The sequence below is a fragment of the Neovison vison genome, chromosome 5, assembly GCF_020171115.1.
Source record: "Neovison vison isolate M4711 chromosome 5, ASM_NN_V1, whole genome shotgun sequence".
In the NCBI taxonomy this organism is placed as follows: Eukaryota; Metazoa; Chordata; class Mammalia; order Carnivora; family Mustelidae; genus Neogale; species Neogale vison.
Window position 1 is genome coordinate 45,624,750 of NC_058095.1, and position 20,260 is coordinate 45,645,009.

Sequence of the window (20,260 nt, forward strand, 5' to 3'; positions counted from 1 at the left end):
CCCCCTGCCGTCTCCCCGCTGTTATGCTCTTCAGGCCCAGTGGGTCGGACTAAAGCCAGAGGCCAGGCTTAGAGATTGGGGAGATTAAAGTGAGAAAGGGGGTGAGGTGGCAAGGGGGAGCTTTCTAGGCCGCTGTGGACGGGAGCAAGAGGAAGAGCAATGAAATCCAGCCCCTGTGGGGGAGCAGGCAGTCTCGGAAGGCCCAAGGCCAGCGCCTTCTGCACCCTCGAAGCGCACTCTCTCTGGGGGTCTCAATAGCGTGGCCGCTAGCCTCACGTGACTCAGGGGCACTTGACACGTGGGTGGTGCCCCTGGAGAACTCAACTTTACATTGTATTTAACAGTGATTAATTTTAAAGCTGTAAGCGGCTAGTGGCCACCGCGTCGGGCATCTCCAGACAAACAAGGGACTATGCCCCTCACTAGGTGGGCACAATCCACACACGGGGACGCGAGTGCATGCGTCTGAGGTCACGCGAGGTAACGCTATGTGGCAGGGCTGTGCCGGGCAGCTTGGATACTGTGGTTGCGAGGCCAGAATGTGGTTTCAGTGTGTGTGTGCAGGACAGGAGGGGAAGGGGACAAAGGGGCCTTTGTGCCACACTCCCGACTCAAGCCCTCCTCTCCGCTGACATCACAGCTGCCCTAAATAGAGCTGCCGGGACTCGCTCCCCCAGACCCCAGCTGCCCCCCGCGTCATGGCACAGGGCCGGCCGCTCCCGCCGCCGCTCCAAGGACTTTTCCTTTGTCTTTTCTGTGAGGAGCCACATTCCTAAGGTTGATTTCTCAGTCAACTTCAGATGGAACATTCTAGAAAAGAAGGAGGTTTCATTTGGATTTTATATTTTTTGCGGCTCTCTCAGCATCCTGGGTCCCTTCTGTGGTATGAGCCCATCTCCTGGCAGGATTTTTTTCCTGACTGAAATGTGGCAGATCTCCCCTCCTCTCTGGGGTCAGCTCTTTACCCCTCAGCTGCCCTGGTGCCTCCAAGACTTTCCTGGATGGACATGGGTGAGGTTGGAGGAGGGGAGAGGTGGTTGGGGCGGCAGGGAGCCTGCCTAGCTGGGGTGTGGGAGCCTCAGGCAAGGGGGGGCACGTGGGGATTGTGCGGTGAGCAGGAGAAGAAATGTGGGGCTGCTCTCAAAACTGGAACCCCCAGAGGAAAGTTGCTCGGGGCTGTGAGTGTGGGAGGCTGTGTGGGGGGGTGCTGCCCACACATCCCTGTGTGGAGGAGAACGTGTCCTACTCTCTGCTGCCCGTCCACCCATAAACAAAAGGGGCTGTGTTCAAAGGGCCCCACACACGTGTGGGTGTGCTGGGGTTGATCGGTCGGGAGGGGGTGGTCTGTGGGTGTGAGGACCGCTCCCCCACACACCTGGCAGAGGAGGAGATGGAAAGGGTCTAGCAGTAAGGACCTGTGTCTGCATAGGGGCGACAGAGGGCATAGGAAGGCCTGCAGGTGAACAGGGGTGGCTGATCAGGGAAGGGTTGGGGAAAAACCCGGAGAGGCTGGGTTTGGGGAGAGACCACAGACCTAAAGTGTCAGGATCCACAGAGGCCAACTGCTGGTGAGCACGTGTCTCCGTCCCCTTCCTGGTATGTGCTCCAGAGGGTACCAAGTAGAGCTGAGAGATGTCCACGGGCCTGGGGGCAAGTCCTGGGAAGAAGGATGGCCCTGGTCTAGCAGGGTAATCACACCCTTCTGCACAATGGAGACTTCGAAGACTTCGCCCAGCACGTGCACACGCAGAAAGGCTTGGAGGGAGGTGAGTTTCACGCACGCCGATGCGGGAGACTGGGGTTTTCTCTCCCTAAGACCATGGGAGGAAGAGGAGGGTGGGGTGGGATGGGGACCAAAGCACATTTTAGAACAAGGAGGCCACATATTCACATTCTAGGTGACTTCACTGCTGTGGGGCAGAGCTCCGCCCCCCCCCCCAATTCCTTCAGGCTTTGGGAAACTCACGCCTGCACAGAGGTCTGGTGCAAACAGGTATTCTGGAGAAAGCGAGGAAAGGGGCTGGGTTCTGGGTTTGGGTTGATCTGGAGTGGAGATAAAGGAAGAGCCGTGAACCCAGCACTGCCCAGGAAAAACAGTATTTTCGCCACAGATGTAATTTTACATTTCTGCTATATTAAGGCAATAAAAAGAAACAAGCAAAGTTAATTTTAATAACATGTTTTATTTAACCCAGTATACCCCAAAATATCATTTCACTGGCCAGCTGACCGACCCCGGGAAGCATGGGCATTTCAGCCTCCACCCCCAACCTAGAGGCGGAGCATGAACCCTTCACAGGGCACAGAATGTAAATGGAGCTTATTTAAGCTGGACCTGGGGTGGGGGGCGAGGGGACCCCACGGGCCTCTCTGGTTTGGCTGTGCTCACAGGAGGTTTCATGGGTAATAATGTCTCCTTTTTGGGGAGCGGCCAGATGCCGGGCATTTGCCTGGGGTTCACAAATTCTCCCAACAGTCCTAGGCAATTACGATTAATGTCTTATGAGCAAACTGTCAGAGCCACAATTCGAGTTCTGCTCGCTCTGAGCCCAAACCCACGCTGTAAAAGCTGTGTGTGTGTGTGCAGAACTGGGGAGACATAGGCCCGGTGAGGACTAAGGCCAGCTATAGGGAGGACCCTGTGTTCCCCTCCGGCAGACATCCTCCTCCCGGACTGAGGGGATGTCTACAGTTAGGCCACGGTGGGGCCCTGTTGAGGGTGACGGCAGAGGCCCCACGTACTGGGTCCCGGAGCAGTGGTGGCCGTGGGACCGGAGGAGCTGAGGGTGAAAAGCAGGGCATGGGGCCGCATCTCAGGGTGGTGGGGGCTGGGGAGCCACGGTGGCTGGTCTTCCATGACTATGGAGGGTTGGGTGTGACTGCAGGGGGACCCCGCCCCTCGGGGAGGACAGAGGTGCTGAGTACAGCCGTGCCTTTCTCGCATGCTGCCAGGGGCCCTCGGGTGAACGTGCGCGTGTGTGCCCAGGCACGGCTCGGCGTCCTCCGCAGTCACGCCATCCTTCCAGCTACTGTCTGGGCCACTTCCTCCTAGGCCGGCGGCCAGGCTCCCGTGTGCTCCTCGGAGCCAAGATCTCAAGGCAAAGCTGGGCAGCGGAGGGAAGCGAGGGGCCGGGAAGACTCCCAGCTCTGGCTGCCCCCCGGGCAGGAGCAGGAGTGCAGAGACCAGGAGAGGGCAGCCCCTTCCTGGAGGGGGCAGGGATGGAGGAAGGGCACCCCGGAGAGCAGGCTGGTGGCTCAGAGCCTCCAGCACAGACTGACTCCGTGCAACTCCAGGTCTCCAGGTTTCGGCCAGATGAGGGGCCTCGAGGCAAAAGAGGAAATGAAGAGACAGAGACCCTGTGTGGGTGGGGGGTGGCCACCCCAACAGGCACTCAGTCCAAAACGTCTACCGAGCACCTGCCCTGTGCCAGCACTGAGCCTCTGCCCGCCTCCGCAGATGCTTATGGGACAACTAACTAACTAACTAACTAGGGGGTATGGGATGCCCAGCGGGCAGGGCAACATGAATATAATGGTAGAAGCACTAACATTGGGCTTGCCTACCCCCATGGCCCAGAGAAGAGGAACAGCTTCCTTAAGAGCTCTGAGCACACCCAGACCTGGGCACCGCTTCAGGACATCTTTCCTGAGCACCCACTGTGCACAGGCGCTGCCCCCTTCCATAGAGAGGTCCCTAGAACCCTGCCCTTTTGGAGCATCTATCTAGGGTAGGAAGCCAGCCTGGAACAGGGCACAAAGGGGGTGCGGGGACCCTGGAAGGAGGGGGGCTGGTGGGGGCTCTTTGAGGGCTGCCTCTTGGACAGAGACCAAAACGGCAGTGAGGGGGGAGTTGTGTGGATGACCGGGGAGAGGGTGGGGGATCCCAGCAGAGGGAAGGGCAGGGACAAAGGCCCAGAAGCAGGAGTGGGCTATGAGGCAGAATGTCTGCAGTGCCGTGTAAAGGGTAGACATGAGCTCAGAGGGCTGGGCAGAGCCAGCACGCCCGGTCAAGAGCGCGGATCTTACTGTCAGTGTGACCAGAAGGCGTTGGAGAATCAAAAGCTGGGGGGCGTGATGCCCTGATCTTTCTTCTGAAAGGGTGGGCCTGGCTCCTGCTGGAGTTGAGGCTGGAGGGGCAGAAGGGACGGGGCTCCACGGGGAGGTTGTTGCAGGGGCCCAGAGGCGAGATCCTGGGGCTGCACCAGGATCAGAGTGGAGGCCGCGAGAAGTGGATGGATTCCGGACATACTGGAAGGTGGGGATTGGGGGAATGAGAGAAAGGGGAGGGGTCCCAGGGGACACCCACCACCCCCTTGCCAGTATCTTTTGGAACACCTGGACACAGTATTCAGAAACTTAGCCATCCTCAGGGGCCCTTGGCCCTGGAGGCACCACCATGATGTTGGCCCTCCTCATCAGCCCCAAGCCTGGGGCCATGCACGGTACCCCCAACACCCACTGACCCCTGGGGGAAGGGAGAGGGATCCACCCATATCCTAGGGCAGTGGGTGGATCCCAGGCCTGGTGGGTCAAACTCAAAAAGGGATTTCAAGGTCACCATGGAGGATGTTTGGATTTTCTTGGGAGTTGCCACCCAGATCCAGGGGCCTGAGACGTAGGCCAGAAGTCCCTGCTCCTCTGCCACCCCTCCTTTATCTGGGTCCCCTCTTGGGCCTGATCTCTGGCTTGGCCTCCCAAGGCAGTGGTCAGACATGAGACCAGGTGTGGCTCAGGGCGGCAGTGGGCAGGGGCCCAGTTGGTCTGGCGTGGTTGGAGCCATCTGGGAGAAAGCAACTGGGGGTTCGTCCTCGCCAGCTGAGCTCTCCAGGGCCAGGCTGGTGACACTCTGCTCAGCAAGGGCGCCAGGTCACGCCGTGTCCCCTGACTTCTCCCCAGACCCTGGAGAAGCCCACTGGGTCATTGAGCTCAGGCATTCAGGGTCCTGTATCCCAACCGCTCTCTCCATATACAGGATAGGCTTCCTTGCAGCATGAGTTACAAAGGGACTCTTCCTCTAGGGGGTCCAGACTGATAAGAACCTGGACCTCTTGCTTCCAGAACCCTTCAGCCCTCCAGAAGGCAGCGCGGAGGTGGACATACTAAATTCTAATCCAAACTCTGCCCCTTGCTTGCTCGGTGACCTTGGGTAAGTTGCCTTCTCTCCCTGGGCCTTGGTTTCCTCCTCTGTAAAGTGGGGCTGATGACCCAGTAATACCCGCAATCAGGTTCTGTCCAAGGACTAAGACCTGGGCCACAGATCAGATCCTTCCGTCTTTCTTCCGGAGAAGATGAGAAAACAGCAAAATGCCAAGAGTCTGAAGGGCAGGCTGGTAGCCGCGGGCTGACTCTGAGAGCTCCGGCAGCAGAAAGGGAAACTGAGGAAGCAAGGGCTGGTGGGAGGCTGCTGAGAAGGAGGACCTGGCAGCCACAGGTGAGGAGAGCAGCAACTATTTATTTGGGGGATCTTGACCCCAGACACCCTCACCTCCCCCACCGCCATTTCTCTGCTTGTTCCAAGCCTGGGGGCCCTCAGGCCAGGAGCCAGAATCCCCAGGAAGGATGTGGCTGTGGGTCCGCGGCTCCATGCATGTGGGGAGAGGAGGAGGAGGAGGCTGGGTCTGGAACTGGAACAGCAGAGGGAGGGCTGAGGGACTGTGATGGGGCTCCTGCCTCCCCAGTCAGCCCTCCAACCCCGAGTGCTGGGCCCTGGGGGGGCATAGCCCTGGACCTGCTGAGCAACCCCCACCCCCAGCTCCTTCAGAGGAGCAGGCAAGGCTGTGTGCCCCGTCCCTTGACTTCCCTGCCCACCACTATCTACCCCAGCCGTGAGTCAGAAGCCACCTTGTCCCCAGAAATGAGGCTGGCGTGGCCCCACTGGGCCCACCTGGCTACGCCCTCAGTGCTGGTCCAGGATGAGGGGCACCTGGGCGCTGTCCACTTGCGGAGGCAGCCGCTCGCCGGTGCGCACGTTGAACATGGGCAGCGTGGACAGTGGCCGGGGCACCTCCCGACTGGATGCCATCTGCCGCAGCTCCTCTGTGTTCCCGCGGATGGTGCAGTGGTGGACCATCTGGATGCTGGGGGCACAGGGCCGGCAGAGTCATCAGCTCTGGGTATCAACCACATATCCCCCACCCCGCCCCGCAGGCTCCCTGTGCCCCTGCATCTGAGACACGCTGTAGCCCTCCACCTGCTGGCATGCGTAGGGGGAGGACAAACAGGTGGGTCTTTGGTGCTGGCTCAGGGTCCAGTGACCAAGGCATAGGCTGTGGGAGCAGACAGCCTGGATTCAAAGCTGTGTGTCCCTGGCAAGGTGCTGAACCACGCTGTGCCTCAGTGTCCGCAACCGTAAAATGGGCGTAATACTAGAACCTACTTCCTAGCACTGTGGTGGGAATTAAGTGAGAGAAATGTTTAGAAAAGCACCTGGTGCATATGAAGAGCTCCCGAGATGCTCGACATGATACCCACGGTGGATCCGTATTTGAGGAGGTCACCATTTGCGGGACATACATTCCCATGACCCTCTAGATTCCTTCTAGCAGTTTCCTCCACTAATACTCTCTCCTGCCATTGATCATCCAGTCTTCCCTGTCTCATCCCCCTCAGAGTCTGGCAGACGTCCCCCCTCCATCTCTTCCCACCTCCCACTTCGGCTCCTGCTATTTCTGGCCAGACCTCCACGATCTCCTCTTCCGGCTCTTCCCTTCTAGCGTCCCTGGCCTTTGTACCTGGACCTCTCCCACCTGGCCCCAGGATCGGCTCTGGGACACTGACTATCTGCTCTCTGCTTTCTCCCAGACCACAGCTCCCTGAGGCCAGCCCTGGGCTCTGCCCTCTGTGGGCCTGAAATCCCCAGGGCAGTCTGGAAGTCCTTCCTGAGCCCTAGTCTTTCTAGAAGACTTTCTTCTTTCTTCTCAGAAAGCTCAGCTGCATTCTCATTTGAGAACCTCACAGTTTGCTTTCTGCTGTCCGGGGCAAGCTTCCGTTCATTCTGAGAAGGACGGTAGCCCGGTGAAACCCAGCACAGGGATTTGCTTTGGGTCTGAGTGTGAGTTCTGCTACTCACTGCCTATGTGAACTTATGCAAGTCACTTAACTTCGTGCCACTGTTTCCTCCATTGTAATGAAGTTTGGGTACAGATTGAATGAGTTAATACAGGAAACACACTTCGATGTCTCTTGGTCAGCATCACAGAGATAGCTAAGTTTACAGGGAACGTGATGCCGCCATTGTTATCATCAGTGTTGTTTTATTATAGGAAGCACACTGATGTACTTGGCCTCCAGTAAAGGGATGTTCTTCCAAGCCTCTTGATATGAACCCACCCACATTTGTGGGTCCAACCGGGACATACTTTCCCAGGTGAGACAAACAGCAGGGACTCTTCATTACAAACAATAAGAATTAGTCTCCTTGGGACGCCTGCGTGGCTCAGTCAGTTGAGCATCTGACTCTTGATTTCGACCGATTCTGACCAAGTTCATGATCTGAAAGTCCTGAGATTGAACCCTGAATGGGGCTCCACACTCAGCCAGGAGTCTGCTTCTCTCCCTCTGCCCCTCCCCCCACCAACTCTCAAAATAAAGTCTAAAAAAAAAAGGGATCCTGGGTGGCTCAGTCAGTTAAGTGTCTGACTTCGGCTCAAGTCATGATCTATCAAACCTGGGATGGACCCCCACATGGGGCTCCTTGCTCTGCGGGGAGCCTGCTTCTCCCTCTGCCCCCTGCTGCTTGTGTTCTCTCTCTCTCTCTCAAATAAATAAAGTCTTAGGAAAAAAAAAAAAAAGAATTAAGTTTCCTTAAAGGAGTGGGGACCCCAGGCAGAGGGAAGCTACCCTACTTGCCTCTGGCTTACTGATCAAATGAGGGAGGGGCAATGATCCCCACCCCTGTCCGAGTCTCAGTTAAGGGACACCAACACCAGGGCGAGCCTGGGATGGGAGATTAGACACCGGGTCAGACTTTCGACCTCCAGGCTGAATGGGCCTCCGCTCTACTCCTCGGGGCAGGGAGGGAGGGGGGCAGGACCAAGTCCTGTCTGGTTGTGGGGAGGAGGTGGAGTCCCCCTCTAAGGCCAGGGGAGGATCAAGATGAGCTCTTGAGTCTGGAATTTGGCAAGCAGAGTAGTCCAAAACGCAATTTTCCATTCCCAGGCAAGGGGAGGCTGAGGGAGAAAGGAAGCTAGAAGCATGAGGCTGCTTCGGGCCAGAGACAGCCAGGCAGGTAATGCCCTGGCCAGGGAAGGGCCTTAGTTAGGGGGCCCCCTCCCCGCCCTGGGCCCTGCATCTGGGTCTCATTACTCTGGCGACATACACAGGTGGAAAATGCTCTGGGGATGTTTTTCCAGAGCAGGAGCCCAAGCCAGCCCCACTGTTGCCTTCCCCCACAGCCCTTCCACATCAGCACTTGGGCAGACGAACAAATAGGCAGGCATTCCTACACACACACACACACACACACACACAACTTGCCACCTCCAACACACACAGCTCTGGAGCCCCGTCTCTTGACACACAGACCACAGAAGAGGGTCAGGCAGGGGGACTTTCTGGCCAGCAAACTCTGATACAGGCCACAGTTGTGGATAATTTGAAAAATGGTAGACATTGAACAAGCCAAAAAAAAAAAAAAAAAAAGGAATTTGTAGAAGTAAATCAACTCAAAATCCAAACCAACAAGGGCTGATAGGGCACACGGTAAGCCTGCTGATGGATTCAACATTGATGGAGGAAACAGATTTTCCTGAGCGCTTCCAAGCTCCAGAACTCAGCCAGCAGAACGGGCCGTGCTCGAAATCACCGGTCAGAAGAGAATTTCCACAATAGCAGAAGGTATAATTGATCAAATTTGGCATGGGCCAAAAAAATTGAGGAATAAAATGTTCCTTGAAAAACGGACATGGAAAAATCACTCATTCCAAATGGGAAAAAAATTCTATCAAATAAAAATGAAAATAGGAAAAAAAAAAAAAAAGCAGAGTTTTTCCATGGCTTTGTGATCAAACTGACCAAGAAATCAAACTGACCTGGGTAGAGCAAGGCATGACAGTTTGCTCACTCTGGAAAATATTTTCCCTTAACGATTCAGAAATGTGGGTATAATTCTGATGCTAAAAATGTTCGTATTCCTCAACCTACTGGGTTAACATGGTGGCATCAAAACGGTGGGTTTAAAACTGAGGTTTCATGGGTCGCCTGGGTGGCGTAGTCAGTTAAGGGTCCAACCCTCGATTTCAGCTCAGGTCATGATTTTGGGGTCCTGAGAAAGAGCCCCATGTCAGGCTACCTGTTCAGGGCAGAGTCAGCTTGTCCTTCTCTCTTCCTCCCTCCCCGCCACCCCTTACTCTCAGTCTCTCTCTCTCTCAATTAAAAAAAAAAACTTAAAAAAAAACCAAAAACTGGGGTCTCTGAGCATCCTGAAATGTGCTGGTTCTGATGCATACATTTCTAAACACTCACACCCGTGCTTGACACACCACGTGACCCCGCCGTCCACCCACCTGGCCTCCGCCCTCCTTCCCAAGGTACCTGGCTTGTCAGATGCCCACACTATCTGGGCACCTCCCAGGAAAGAACAATGGGACCACTGTGACCCTCACAGGATTCTGGTGACCTCACAATGTCCCCCTGAGGTCACCACCAAGGTAACCCTTGCCATCCCCTGCACCTGAGGCACAAATCTGCGGAGGCCAGCCGTGGGTGATCATCCTTGGTCTTACTTCTGGCCACCCAGGGGGAGGCTGGGGCTGGAGCCCTCCACGGGAGCCTCTGAGGGAACCAGGACCAGAGACTTGCCTCATCCACCAAAGAGCAAGCCAGCGGAGACGTCCAGCGGTCACCCTGGAGGCCCTCGCACCTAGCTCTTTTCACCCGCCCCAGGGAGAGATGCAGAAAGACACTTCGGCGTCACCCCCATCTGCACCCTTGGCGGCCTCGAACCCAGCGCAGGGCGTAGGCCGGCAGGCCAGCGCCTCCGGGGCCCCTAGCAAGAATGTGACTGGGTGCCGTGCCAGCCCCAAAACCCGACGGAAGCTCAGCATATCCAAGGTGATCCTGGGGGTGGTGGCGGACAAGGGCATGCACAACCGTGTGAGTCTAGCCACCCTGAAGAAGGCGGTCACCACCATGGGCTACGACATGACCCGGAACGCCTGGCGCTTCAAGCGAGTGCTCAAGGGGCTGGTGGACAAGGGCATTCTCAAGCAGGTGACCGGCAAGGGGGCCTCGGGCTCCTTCCGCATGGGCAAGAAGTTCGCCTCCAAGTTCAAGCTCAGGGGCCAGAGACAGCGCCGATCTGGGCAGCGCCGGCCTGGGCAGCGCCAGTTGCTGATGGGCTCCCAAAGAGGGCACAAGCGGCTACACAAGGAGGGCCGCGGGGTGGCCAGAGGCCGCCGCAATTAATGACGCAGGCGAGGCAAGAAGGCAGGGGTGCCAGGCCCGCCACAGGCTCAGTGCAGTGGAAATAAAAGGAGCCTAACTTATTTCACACCTGCCTCCTGGAATCTTTGGGGCTCAAGGGAGTGAGAGTGGAAGGAGGCTGGGGACAGAGGAGGGGGCTAAGGCCGTCAGGGGGTGCGAACGAAGAGTGGGATGGATTTGGGGTCAGGGCTGGAGGAAGTGGGAGCACTACAGACATTAACTAGTTCAATGACCCCGTCATCTGGCAGGTGGAGGAACCCGGGGCCCAAGAGCCTCACGCTGATGGTGTGGCAGAAACCAGCCTGGAACCACACCTACTGTGCGACTCGGGGAAGTGTACGTGTGTGCGTGTGTGTGTGCGTGTGTGTGTGTGCGTGTGTGAACACAGCCTCTTCAGTGGCTTCTCGAACCCTTTCCCCCAGGGTGGCCACAGGTCTGCACACTTGGCAGGGATCCCCTCCTGTGCCCCATCCCAGGTTACAGGCCTCCACGGAGACCCAGAAAATAAGAAGGCCGGGCCAGGAGAGGTCAGGCCCAGCAACCAGCCGGCCGAGACCTGGAGCTCAGAGGCCAGGTGTGGCCCCCATCAGCCCAGAGTAATGTGTGCTGCTCATGGAGGTTTGGGGGTGGGGTCTAGTTTGGCAGTCTAGGGGGGTGCTCCCACCCAGCCCCCCAGCTTTCCCCTACTCACTCCGAGGTGGCCAGGTCTCTCTTCAGCCTGTGGAAAGCCAAGGGAGGGAGATTAGCTATTACCCATAACACCCCCCCCTCCTGGTTCCAGGCTAGGCAAGAGGTCCCCATCCACTTCCTGGCTGAGGACCCCACTCCCTGAGGGCTCCCCAGGCAGCACAGCGGCCACAAGGAGCCCCGTGGGGATGAGCCACAGTGCCCTCCCTGCCCTCTGTCCCCCACACTCACTGTCCCTCCCGCCGGCAGCACATGACGTAAGCCAGCAACGCAGTGAGCAGCAAAGCCACCAGCAGGGGCACCAGGAGGGTGACCAGGGCGTCGGTGAGGAAGTCTCGGTCCGTGGCCTCAGTCGGTGGGCAGAAGAACGGGTCATGCTCCAGGATCCCATCACCTGGGGTGGGCACTTCATCGGCGGGCTCTGGCACTGACTTATCCACCTGTTCAGAGAGCCCAAGGCTCACCGAGGAGCCATCGGCTGGACACAGAGACCCCCGGGGGATGGGGCACGACCACAGGGTTTCCTCCTGCCTGTCTCCCCCTGCTGCTCTTGGGTGAGCTCAAAGGACAAGCCTTGAACTAGGAACCCAGAGAGAAGGGCAAGGAGAGGCAGGTCCGTACAATGGTTAAGGCACATCTCTGGGGCCCAACTGCCTGGGTTTGAATCCTGATTCCGACAAGGGCTGTGCTGGGTGACTTCCCTCCAGGTGCCTCCTTTCCCTCACCTGGAAAAGCAGAATGCTGATGGTGGCCCCTGTCTCTGGGGTGGGGGCAAGTGTAAAGCATGTTGATTGGCTAGAGCCCAGCACACAGCACGTGCTCAGGGACATTGTTGAGGATCAGTCCTTGCCTCACTGTGGGTCAATTATCAGGAACAGAGTATTCCAGGGGCTCCCAGCCCAGGGAGTCAGGGTCTCTACGGACCCCAAGTAATTGTGCTCAGTATCCCCAAGAGCAGTAGTGAGTATCTTTGGTTTAGAACTTGGGGTAGGGGGTGCCTGGGTGGCTCAGTGGGTTAAAGCCTCTGCCTTCAGCTCGGTGCATGATCTCAGGGTCCTGGGATCACGCCCCACATCGGACTCTCTGCTCAGCAGGGAGCCTGCTTCCCCACTCTCTCACTCTACCTGCCTCTCTACCTACTTGTGATCTCTGTCAAATAAATAAATAAAAATCTTAAAAAAAAAAAAAAAGAACTTGGGGTAGAGCTGTCTGTTTCTTATTGCAGGCAGATTTGCTAGGTGACACCTTAGAAGGAAGCAGAGATGTCCCAAAGAGTCCCCTTGTGGAGAAAGGGTTTTTGGAACTGCCCCATTGGAGTGATTGTTCTAGCGGTTGGGTTGGGCGCATAGGAGACTTCTGGACCCCAGGATCGCTTTTCTGGATTATGGACTCTGTCGCCCTCTCGTGGGATGAGGTGGAACTTCAGCGCGCTCAATCACAGAAAGAAACCGGAACAGAGAGATGGCGGGGAGAGACTGTGATGGGGATCATGCCCCATTCCCACCTCCGGACCCAGGGTCCCTTCTTACCAGGGACACATTGCACCAGTCAACGCGGAAGTGAGGCGCCAAGGTGTCATAGCAGGACAGAAGTGGAGGCTGACCCTGGGCACAGCGAGCGTGGCTGTCTGGAGATGCCACCATCTTCAGGCAAGTGGAGAAGGGTGAGGTAGAGCCCACCTTGATGTAAACCCTGGGACCGGACAGAAGCCACAGTTAGCATTTGGGGCAGGGGGAGGACTGGACACAGGAGATTTGGGATGCAGGACCACCTTGAGACCTGGGTTATGGCGAGAGCACACAGAGTGCCCTATTCTTCTGGGGGGGCCTTATACTCCTAGGAATGTCTTTTGATAGCTGGGTCTTTTATGTTCTCGTGGGCTATCAGGGAGTCTAGACTTCAGTGTAATTAGGGTTTGGGCCCAGGAAGGGCAAGAAGATGAAGGGGTGTGGCTGGAGGGAAGCTGACGGTGATGTGAAACTGGGAGATCCACGCGGGTATATGAAGGTGCAAGATGGTGCTCCATGACCACCCCTCTGGAAGGCCAGCTGTCGCTACCTCCTCCAGGAAGTCCTCCTGGGTTGCAACTTACCCTTCCTTGCGACCCTCAATGGGAAGGGGGACGCGGCCCCCACGGTCCAAGGCGGAGGTAATGTTGAGTAGCTGGAGCTCCCCCGGCTCCCAGAGCCCTCCCAAGGCTGTGAGGAAGCGACTGGCAGGCGTTGAAGGCAGCACCTCCTCCACATCGTGGCTGCACACGAGGAGCTCAGCTTGGTATGGCAGCAGGGGGCCTGCAAAGACCAGGTTGGCACTTGAAGCCACACAGACCCTCCCCAGCCCTCCCCCACTCAATCTCCTCCGTCATGCCCCTCCTCCTCAGTCATGCCCCCTCAGACTCCTCCCTTCCTCCCTAACTTCCCATCCTTCACAGGCCTCAAATGCCCTTCCCACAACCTCAGCAACTCCCCAAGGCCCCACAGACCATGGGCAGAAGGGCTGAGAAGACAGCTCGGAAGCCCTTCCAGGAGCCCCTGCTCCTACTGCTCCCAAGTGTCTCTGCACCCCCATCCCTCCTTCCAAGGGAACCCCCCCAAGACTGGCATTGGCGGGGTGGAGATGGGGCAGGGGTTCGGCAGGGCTGACGGTACCTTCTGGATCCCCAATCAGCAGCACCAGCCTCTGCCGGGTGGTATCAAAGCTGTCCCGATTGTAGGCTGTGACCTGGGGCAGGGGGGTGGAGGATGAAAAGAGGGCTGAGGGAGGGGGCGAGGGAGGAAACGTGGGGGGGACTGAAACACCCTCAAATCAGAGCATCTAAATTATGTAAATGAACATGCACAGATGTCCACAGGGGGCACAGCCATTGGGGTCCTTGCCGGTACCTCGATGACCTGGCGCCCACGATCTTCAGGGGTGGGGGTGCCGTAGAGGAAGCCAGGCTGACGGGGGCTGCGCTGGGTGTAGCGGAGCCACCGGGGCAGGTCTGGGTGTCCCTGGAGGTGGGCGTGGTAGGTGACAGGGGTGGTGGGGGGGACATCTGGTGGAAGGGAGGAGAGGGGATGGGAGAAGTGACAGGAGCCTTCACCAGCCCCTGGCAAGGCCTCTCCAGCCCACCAATGCCCTCCAAGCCCCTCTCACCGATGTGCTCGGGATGACGCAGGACGGCTTCCTGGTCCAGGGTGTGCACGAAGACACGGCCCACAAGAGGCTGCAGGGTGGTCTGCGGGGCCTCCGCATCCCCCAGCCCTGCCAGGAGAACTGTGGGGATCCCATATCCCCCCAAAGACACACATCAGCCTTAGTCCTGGGCAGGGGAGAAGCTCCCAGTGCCTAAGACACATGGGGCTCCCAGGAAAGGACGTTGGTGGGGTCCTAGCTATGTCACACACACCGGGATCAGTGACAAGTCCCAGACATTTCTGTCACTTCCCATTCATGGGAATTCCCTCCCCCAGTCCACATTTTAGGCTCCCTTTGAGGGGTCACACTGGGCAGGGGCTGCTGTCTGGCTGAGAGGGGTGTGGGGGTGTGGGGGGTGGATGCGGGTTATGGGCACTTGTGAAAGAACTCTAAGAATGTGGGTGTCAGGGGCGCCCGGGAGGCTCAGTCAGTTAAGCATTGGACCCTTGATTTCAGTTCAGGTCTCAGGGTCTTGAGATCGAGCCCGCTTAGGGTTCTCTGTCTTCCTCTCCCTCTACTCCTCCCCACTGCCCCACAAGCGCTCTGTCGCTCTCCCTGCTCTCGCTCTCAAAAAATAAATAAATAAATAGATAGAAATTTTTAAAAAAAGAACGCAGAGCATCTGGAAGGCTGGAGGGGAGGGGGAGAGGGAAGGAACTTTTGAAGGAGGTGGGTGGCCATTCTGGTACTCCCTCCCAACTCCCCTAACACACAGCGGGGGAAGGCGCCCAGAGTAGAAGCCAATAAATGCTGAGCAAAAGGGATCCTAAGCCCCAGGGAAAGGACCTGCCCCAGCGGGCCCCCACACCCTCCCAAGGCCAAATTTAGCCTGGGCCTAGAAAGAAGGCCGACCAGCCAGCCCATTAAAGGGCCAACTACACTCCGGGCCTGTGCGGTCAGGCCCACCTCGGCCTAGGACGCCCAACCCTTCAGAGCTCTCTGAAGCTCTCTGTGCCCCCACATCCCAGAGCCCTGCTCCCAGCCCCACTTCCCTGGACCTCCCGCTGGACACAGCATGAGCACCCCAAGGTCCTTCTGGTCCCTGGCCCCAGAACCCTCCCCTGAGCTACCTCTGTCTTTCCACCTCTTTCCACTCGGACATCCCGTCCCTTCATCCCGAGCCTCGCCCAGAAGAACGCCCCAACTTGCCTGCAAGAAGAATCCAGATTAGAGCAGCTGCCATGATTGCCCTAGCCTGCCGGCCCCTGTGAGTGACAGTGACAGGAGCAGGGGGGAGGAGAGAGGGAGGGAGGGAGAGTGGGAGGAAGGGCCGCTGGGGGAGGTGTCCCAGAGCAGCTGGCCCCAGCTTCTGGCAGGGGGTCCCTCCCATCCCCACCTAAGCAGGCACTGAATACAGGTTGAACACTCTCCTCTTAGGACACTGTCCCTCCAGGGATCCCCTCCCTGTGGCCCGAGAACATTCTCTAAACCACCAATCCGAAAACCTTAGTCCTCCCTGGAAACACTAAGGGCTCCCCTTGCCCTGAGGCCCCAGCTCTTGATGGCTTTTAGACCCTGCCTGGGCCTGGCCGTCCAGAATCCCCGCCTCTCACCCCTGCCAACCACACACACACACACACACACACACACACACACACGCACGCACACACACACACACTCTACCCCAGGCTTCTGCCCAGCATCAATCTGCTGCTGCCCCCTCCACCACCCCCACCACTAAGTCCTTTGCACAAGCTGTTCCCGCTGCTTGGAGTTCCTTTCCTGCCCTCATCAGACCAGCTAACGGCCACACACCTGGCAAGACTTGACACAGGCCTCCTCTCCACCCTGCAGGCTCTCTGTGCTGCCTTCCTCTGCGAGGCCGAGCTGGGTGCCCGCTGGGCCCCTCCCCCACCCCCTGCAGAGACTAGAATCTTTTTATCTCCATCTGCCCAGACCTGGCATGGGGTCTGGCAACCAGCAGGTATGGGGGGGGACAGCACGCCGAACAGCAAGGTGCCCATTCACCCAGCCCTGACCCCAAGAGCGGACACCCCCAGCACGTACACCGAGTCTGGGAAGAGAGAGGGAGAGAGTCCTGGACAGGACTAGCCAGGTAAAGCCGGGGGAGTGGAGGAGGCAGCACAGGCTTGGAGACCTGCCAACTGGACATGAACCTCACCTTGACCCCTCACTGGAGACCTGGCCTTGGAAAACTCATTTGCCCTCTCTAGGCTCTGTTCCCACAACTACAACCTAGCACGATAGTGCTCACCTCTCAGTGTGCTTGTGATGAAGCCACAACCTCATGAACTCAGCGCATGCTTAGAGAGCAGCCCCTATTGGCGGGGATGGGGTGGACGGGGGGGGGGGGGGTGGGGGTGGGGACAGACACGTGCCCCACGGGAGTGTGCAAGCGGATGGGTACTGCCGGCTAACCGCCCCCTGCCGCCCTGCACCACGCTTGGATACACAGATACACATACACGGATGGATTGTAACTCCTTGCATCCCCGCAGCCGTTCCCAGGAGAGCTTTCATCCCCATTTTCAGACAAGAAGAATGAGGCACCAGCTCTTCTTGACCCCCCACCCCCCAGGGCCGTACAACAGAACAGCTGAGGCTTGTGCCCCGGCTGCGAGGGGTACCCTGTCCCCCTCCATCTTGCCTCAGTCAAAGATCTGGGTCCAGGTGTGAAGGGGATGGGATGCCCTTCTCTCTGGGGGCTTCGAACTCAGAGCCAGCAGAGGGTACTCTCCCTAGATGTCTTGAGGAGGAGGTGGGGACACAGGGGTGCCTCCTGGGTCCAGAATTCCTGGTGTGTGCAGGAGTATCCCTCCTGGGCATCCCCATCTCCCCCCACCATACCCATTGCCCCACACAGGGACGCCTGGAACCAGTTCTGGTCGGAACTGAGGGCCACGGCGTTGGCCTGCCAACTGGAATGACTAGGGTGCAGGTTACTTAGTCCTCATCTCTTTTCCTCTCTCCCTGCCTGACCGTCCCACCCATCCCTGGAGAGCCACCAGATTCCAGAGTCAGCATCCACTCAGGCTCTCAGACAGGGCAGGGTTTGTCCCAGAGTCACCGTGGCGCCTCTCTGCCTTCTCAGACATGGAGACAGAGGGCATGAGGCAGAAAGGTTCTGGAGGCAGACAGAGGGCTCTAAGGGAGTCTGGCCAGCTGCCCAGTCCTCAGGCCCTCAGCGGCCCCTCGCCTGCTCTTTTCTGGAGCCCCCCACTCACAGCTCCAGCTGTCCTGAAGTAGCTGTGTCTGAACGCAGTGCCACCAGGCCCCCAGAGGTCAGTTTCCTTATGGCTCCTTCTCCCCTTCTCCCAACCAAGGACTGTGACAGGAACCAGCCAGAAGTCCCCAGTGGCCGACCAGAGGACCTCCCCACCTCAGAGCTGTCTGGATTGCAAGCTACTGCTAGAATTCTCAGCGTTTCTGTTCCCTGGGGCCTGAGCATAGAGAGAGGGGTCACAGGGTCCTTAAACTTCTTAGTTTGTAAATTTTATTTTATTTTATTTTAAGTAGGCTCTACACCGAGTGTGGAGCCCAGTGAGGGCCTTGGACTCTTGACCCTGAGATCAAGACCTGAGCTGAGATGGAGAGTCAGACACTTAACTGACTGAGCCATCGTGGTGCCCCTTAGTTTGCAAACTTTAAACAAAAGTCTACAGAATAGGGGCGCCTGGGTGGCTCAGTGGGTTAAAGCCTCTGCCTTTGGCTCTGGTCATGATCTCAGGGTTCTGGGATCAAGCCCCACATCAGGCTCTCTGCTCGGCAGGGAGCCTGCTTCCCCCTCTCTCTCTGCCTCCCTCTCTGCCTACTTGTGATCTCTGCCTGTCAAATAAATAAATAAAATCTTTTTTAAAAAAAAGTCTACAGAATAAAAGAATGAAACTTCCATATATCCACCCTCCAGCTTCAACTGTCAGCGACTTATGGCCAATCTCCTGTCACCTGTGCTCCCCCAACTCTCCCTCCTGTTTCATGTCCTCTGTCAATATTTTAGCATGTATTTTTGAAAGATGATGACTCTTTTATTTTTATTATTTTAATAGAATGACTCTTCTTTAAGCAATCACAATTGTTATACTTTGTATATTAGTATACCTTAAAGTTAATGATAATTCCTTGATATCAGACCTATAGTGTTCAGATTTCCAATTTCTCATGAATGCTTTTTTTTTAACAGTGTATTTGTTTGAATCATGATCCAAATAGAGCACACACACCGAAACTGACTGATGTGTCTCCTTTAAATCTCTTTAAGTCCATAGGTTCCCCATCCAAACCTCTCTCTCTCTCTCTCTCTCTCTTTTTCCTTGAGAGAACCAGGCCATTTGCTGTGCTGTTTTCCAGTCTGGGTTTTGCTGATTGCATCTCTAGGGTGTTCTTTAACACGTCTCTCTGACCTCTGTACTTCCTGTAAATTGTATTTCCTGTACATTGTTTTTTCCTGTAAATTGTAGTTGGATTCAAAGTCCTGATCAGGTATAGGTTCTATTTTCCTTGGCAAGACCACTTCACAGATGGTGGGATTGCTTCTTCCATCCAGAAGTACAGGAACTGTGATGCTCTGTGCCTCATCCGTCAGTCCCCCACCCCCCATCCTGCAAATGGTGATACATCCAATCACTCCTTCCTTTATTAGTCAGAATAATTCTCAACACGGAAACTGTGCCTTTCTTAATAGTTGGTTACTGAGTGTTGTAGCTCCTATGGAAAAAGATAGGATAAATACTCGATTCTGTTCCTATATTTGCCAATTTCAAAATAATGAATTGATTCTCCAGCATCCCTCAAACCTCAGCCTGTTAGCTTTTCAAAAACAGTAGCCTAATTATGAATTTATGGCTTTAGGCATATTTGATTGCTTCAGTCTTTTGTGACAAGAGTCCCCTCCTGGTCCTTGGACTGTCCCTTCTTGAGCTCCTGAGGTGGCCCTCACCTGTCAGAGCATCCGTCTGGGGGGACAGGTGGGTTAGGTCTATGCCTCTCCACACCTATTTCCCCAGCTCTGCCAGATCTCCGCTTGTCAGTGTCCCGATTTAATTCCTCTGGTCCTTTGTCTCTGGCTCTCCCCATCTCAGTGAAAATCTTCTGAATGAATGAATGATTGAATGAATGCCTTATCTCCCCAACTCTCTCCTTCCACTTCTGTCTTTATGAACCTCTTGATTTCTGAGGACCATATTTTCTTCATCTGCATCTACAACGGGGGATTATATGTTGTCATGAGGGACAAAGGAAAGGGATTCTCATCATTGTGATCTGATTGTCGCATCTGCCTCCCAGACTCCACCCCCACCTTCCTCCCCCTCCTCTTCGCCGCCCCCCTGCACCTCAACAAAGGATGCGATCTGTCAGTTAGCCACGAGAGGGCGCGTTCGCGGCCGCAGCTTGGACCTGCGCCTGCGCAATAATGGGGCAGAGCGGGGACAGGGCGGGAGTCGGGTTGCGGGGTGGGAGCGCTCCGCCCCGGGTTGGGGTTGCGCGTCAGAGGTGTTTGCTGAGCACTGCAGCTAGAGCGGGCGACGCAGGAGGAGGCCCACGGCCCCGAGCCTGACTTCGTCCTCCCCTTCCGGGTCCAGAGGATGTTTTCCCAAGCGGGGAGGAGATCCGCCTAGCTGCGAGGGGGGGGGCGGGGGGGGGAGCTGGACACTGCCCTCTTTCCCACCATCCCCATCATTTGTATCAACCCTCCGACTTCCAAGGACATGTCCCTATTTCTCCACTCTTCGCGACCTTTGGGGGCACGAGTCTGAGGACCTAAATGTACCCAGATTCCTCCTCCCCTTTTTTTTTTTTTTTTAAATCTTTGGCCTTCAGCCCTCAAAGAGGTTCCTTGAGCCTTGTGACCGCCCAGAGCCATCAATCCTGAGTCTGAGAATACCAGACACCATCCCTAGCCAAACTTTGTAGCTTAGGGGAGAAACAGAGAAAGGGAGGGACTGTCAAAGGGCTCACAGCACAGTGTTCTGCCCAGCTAGATCTCTGGACAAGGAGGAGAGACACTCCCGCT

The 20,260-nt window shown here is 56.6% G+C and overlaps 1 protein-coding gene across 1 annotated transcript; it reads right to left on the reverse strand.

Moving 5' to 3' along the window:
- Nucleotides 1-5,432: 5,432 nt before the first annotated feature.
- On the reverse strand, nt 5,433-15,745 carry SGCA (sarcoglycan alpha). The gene is made up of 10 exons (XM_044248720.1): nt 15,439-15,745; nt 14,248-14,367; nt 13,992-14,146; nt 13,758-13,830; nt 13,202-13,400; nt 12,639-12,801; nt 11,341-11,549; nt 11,114-11,140; nt 5,885-6,077; nt 5,433-5,624 (listed from the first exon to the last, which is right to left on the reverse strand). Exons 1-9 carry the CDS (start codon nt 15,617-15,619, stop codon nt 5,897-5,899), a joined length of 1,308 nt encoding a protein of 435 aa, XP_044104655.1. The 5' UTR covers nt 15,620-15,745; the 3' UTR covers nt 5,433-5,624; nt 5,885-5,896.
- Between the last annotated feature and the right edge of the window lie 4,515 nt (nt 15,746-20,260).

Bases quoted from the DNA above. Each gene is read 5' to 3' on its own strand.
- SGCA (XM_044248720.1), bottom strand. From the start codon at position 15,619: ATGGGAGGGACCCCCTGCCAGAAGCTGGGGCCAGCTGCTCTGGGACAC. The intron at 13,831-13,991 runs GTACCGGCAAGG...CCCCTGCCCCAG, and splicing joins GTGGGCGCCAGGTCATCGAG to GTCACAGCCTACAATCGGGA. The intron at 11,550-12,638 runs GTAAGAAGGGAC...CTCTCTGAACAG, and splicing joins ACTGGTGCAATGTGTCCCTG to GTGGATAAGTCAGTGCCAGA.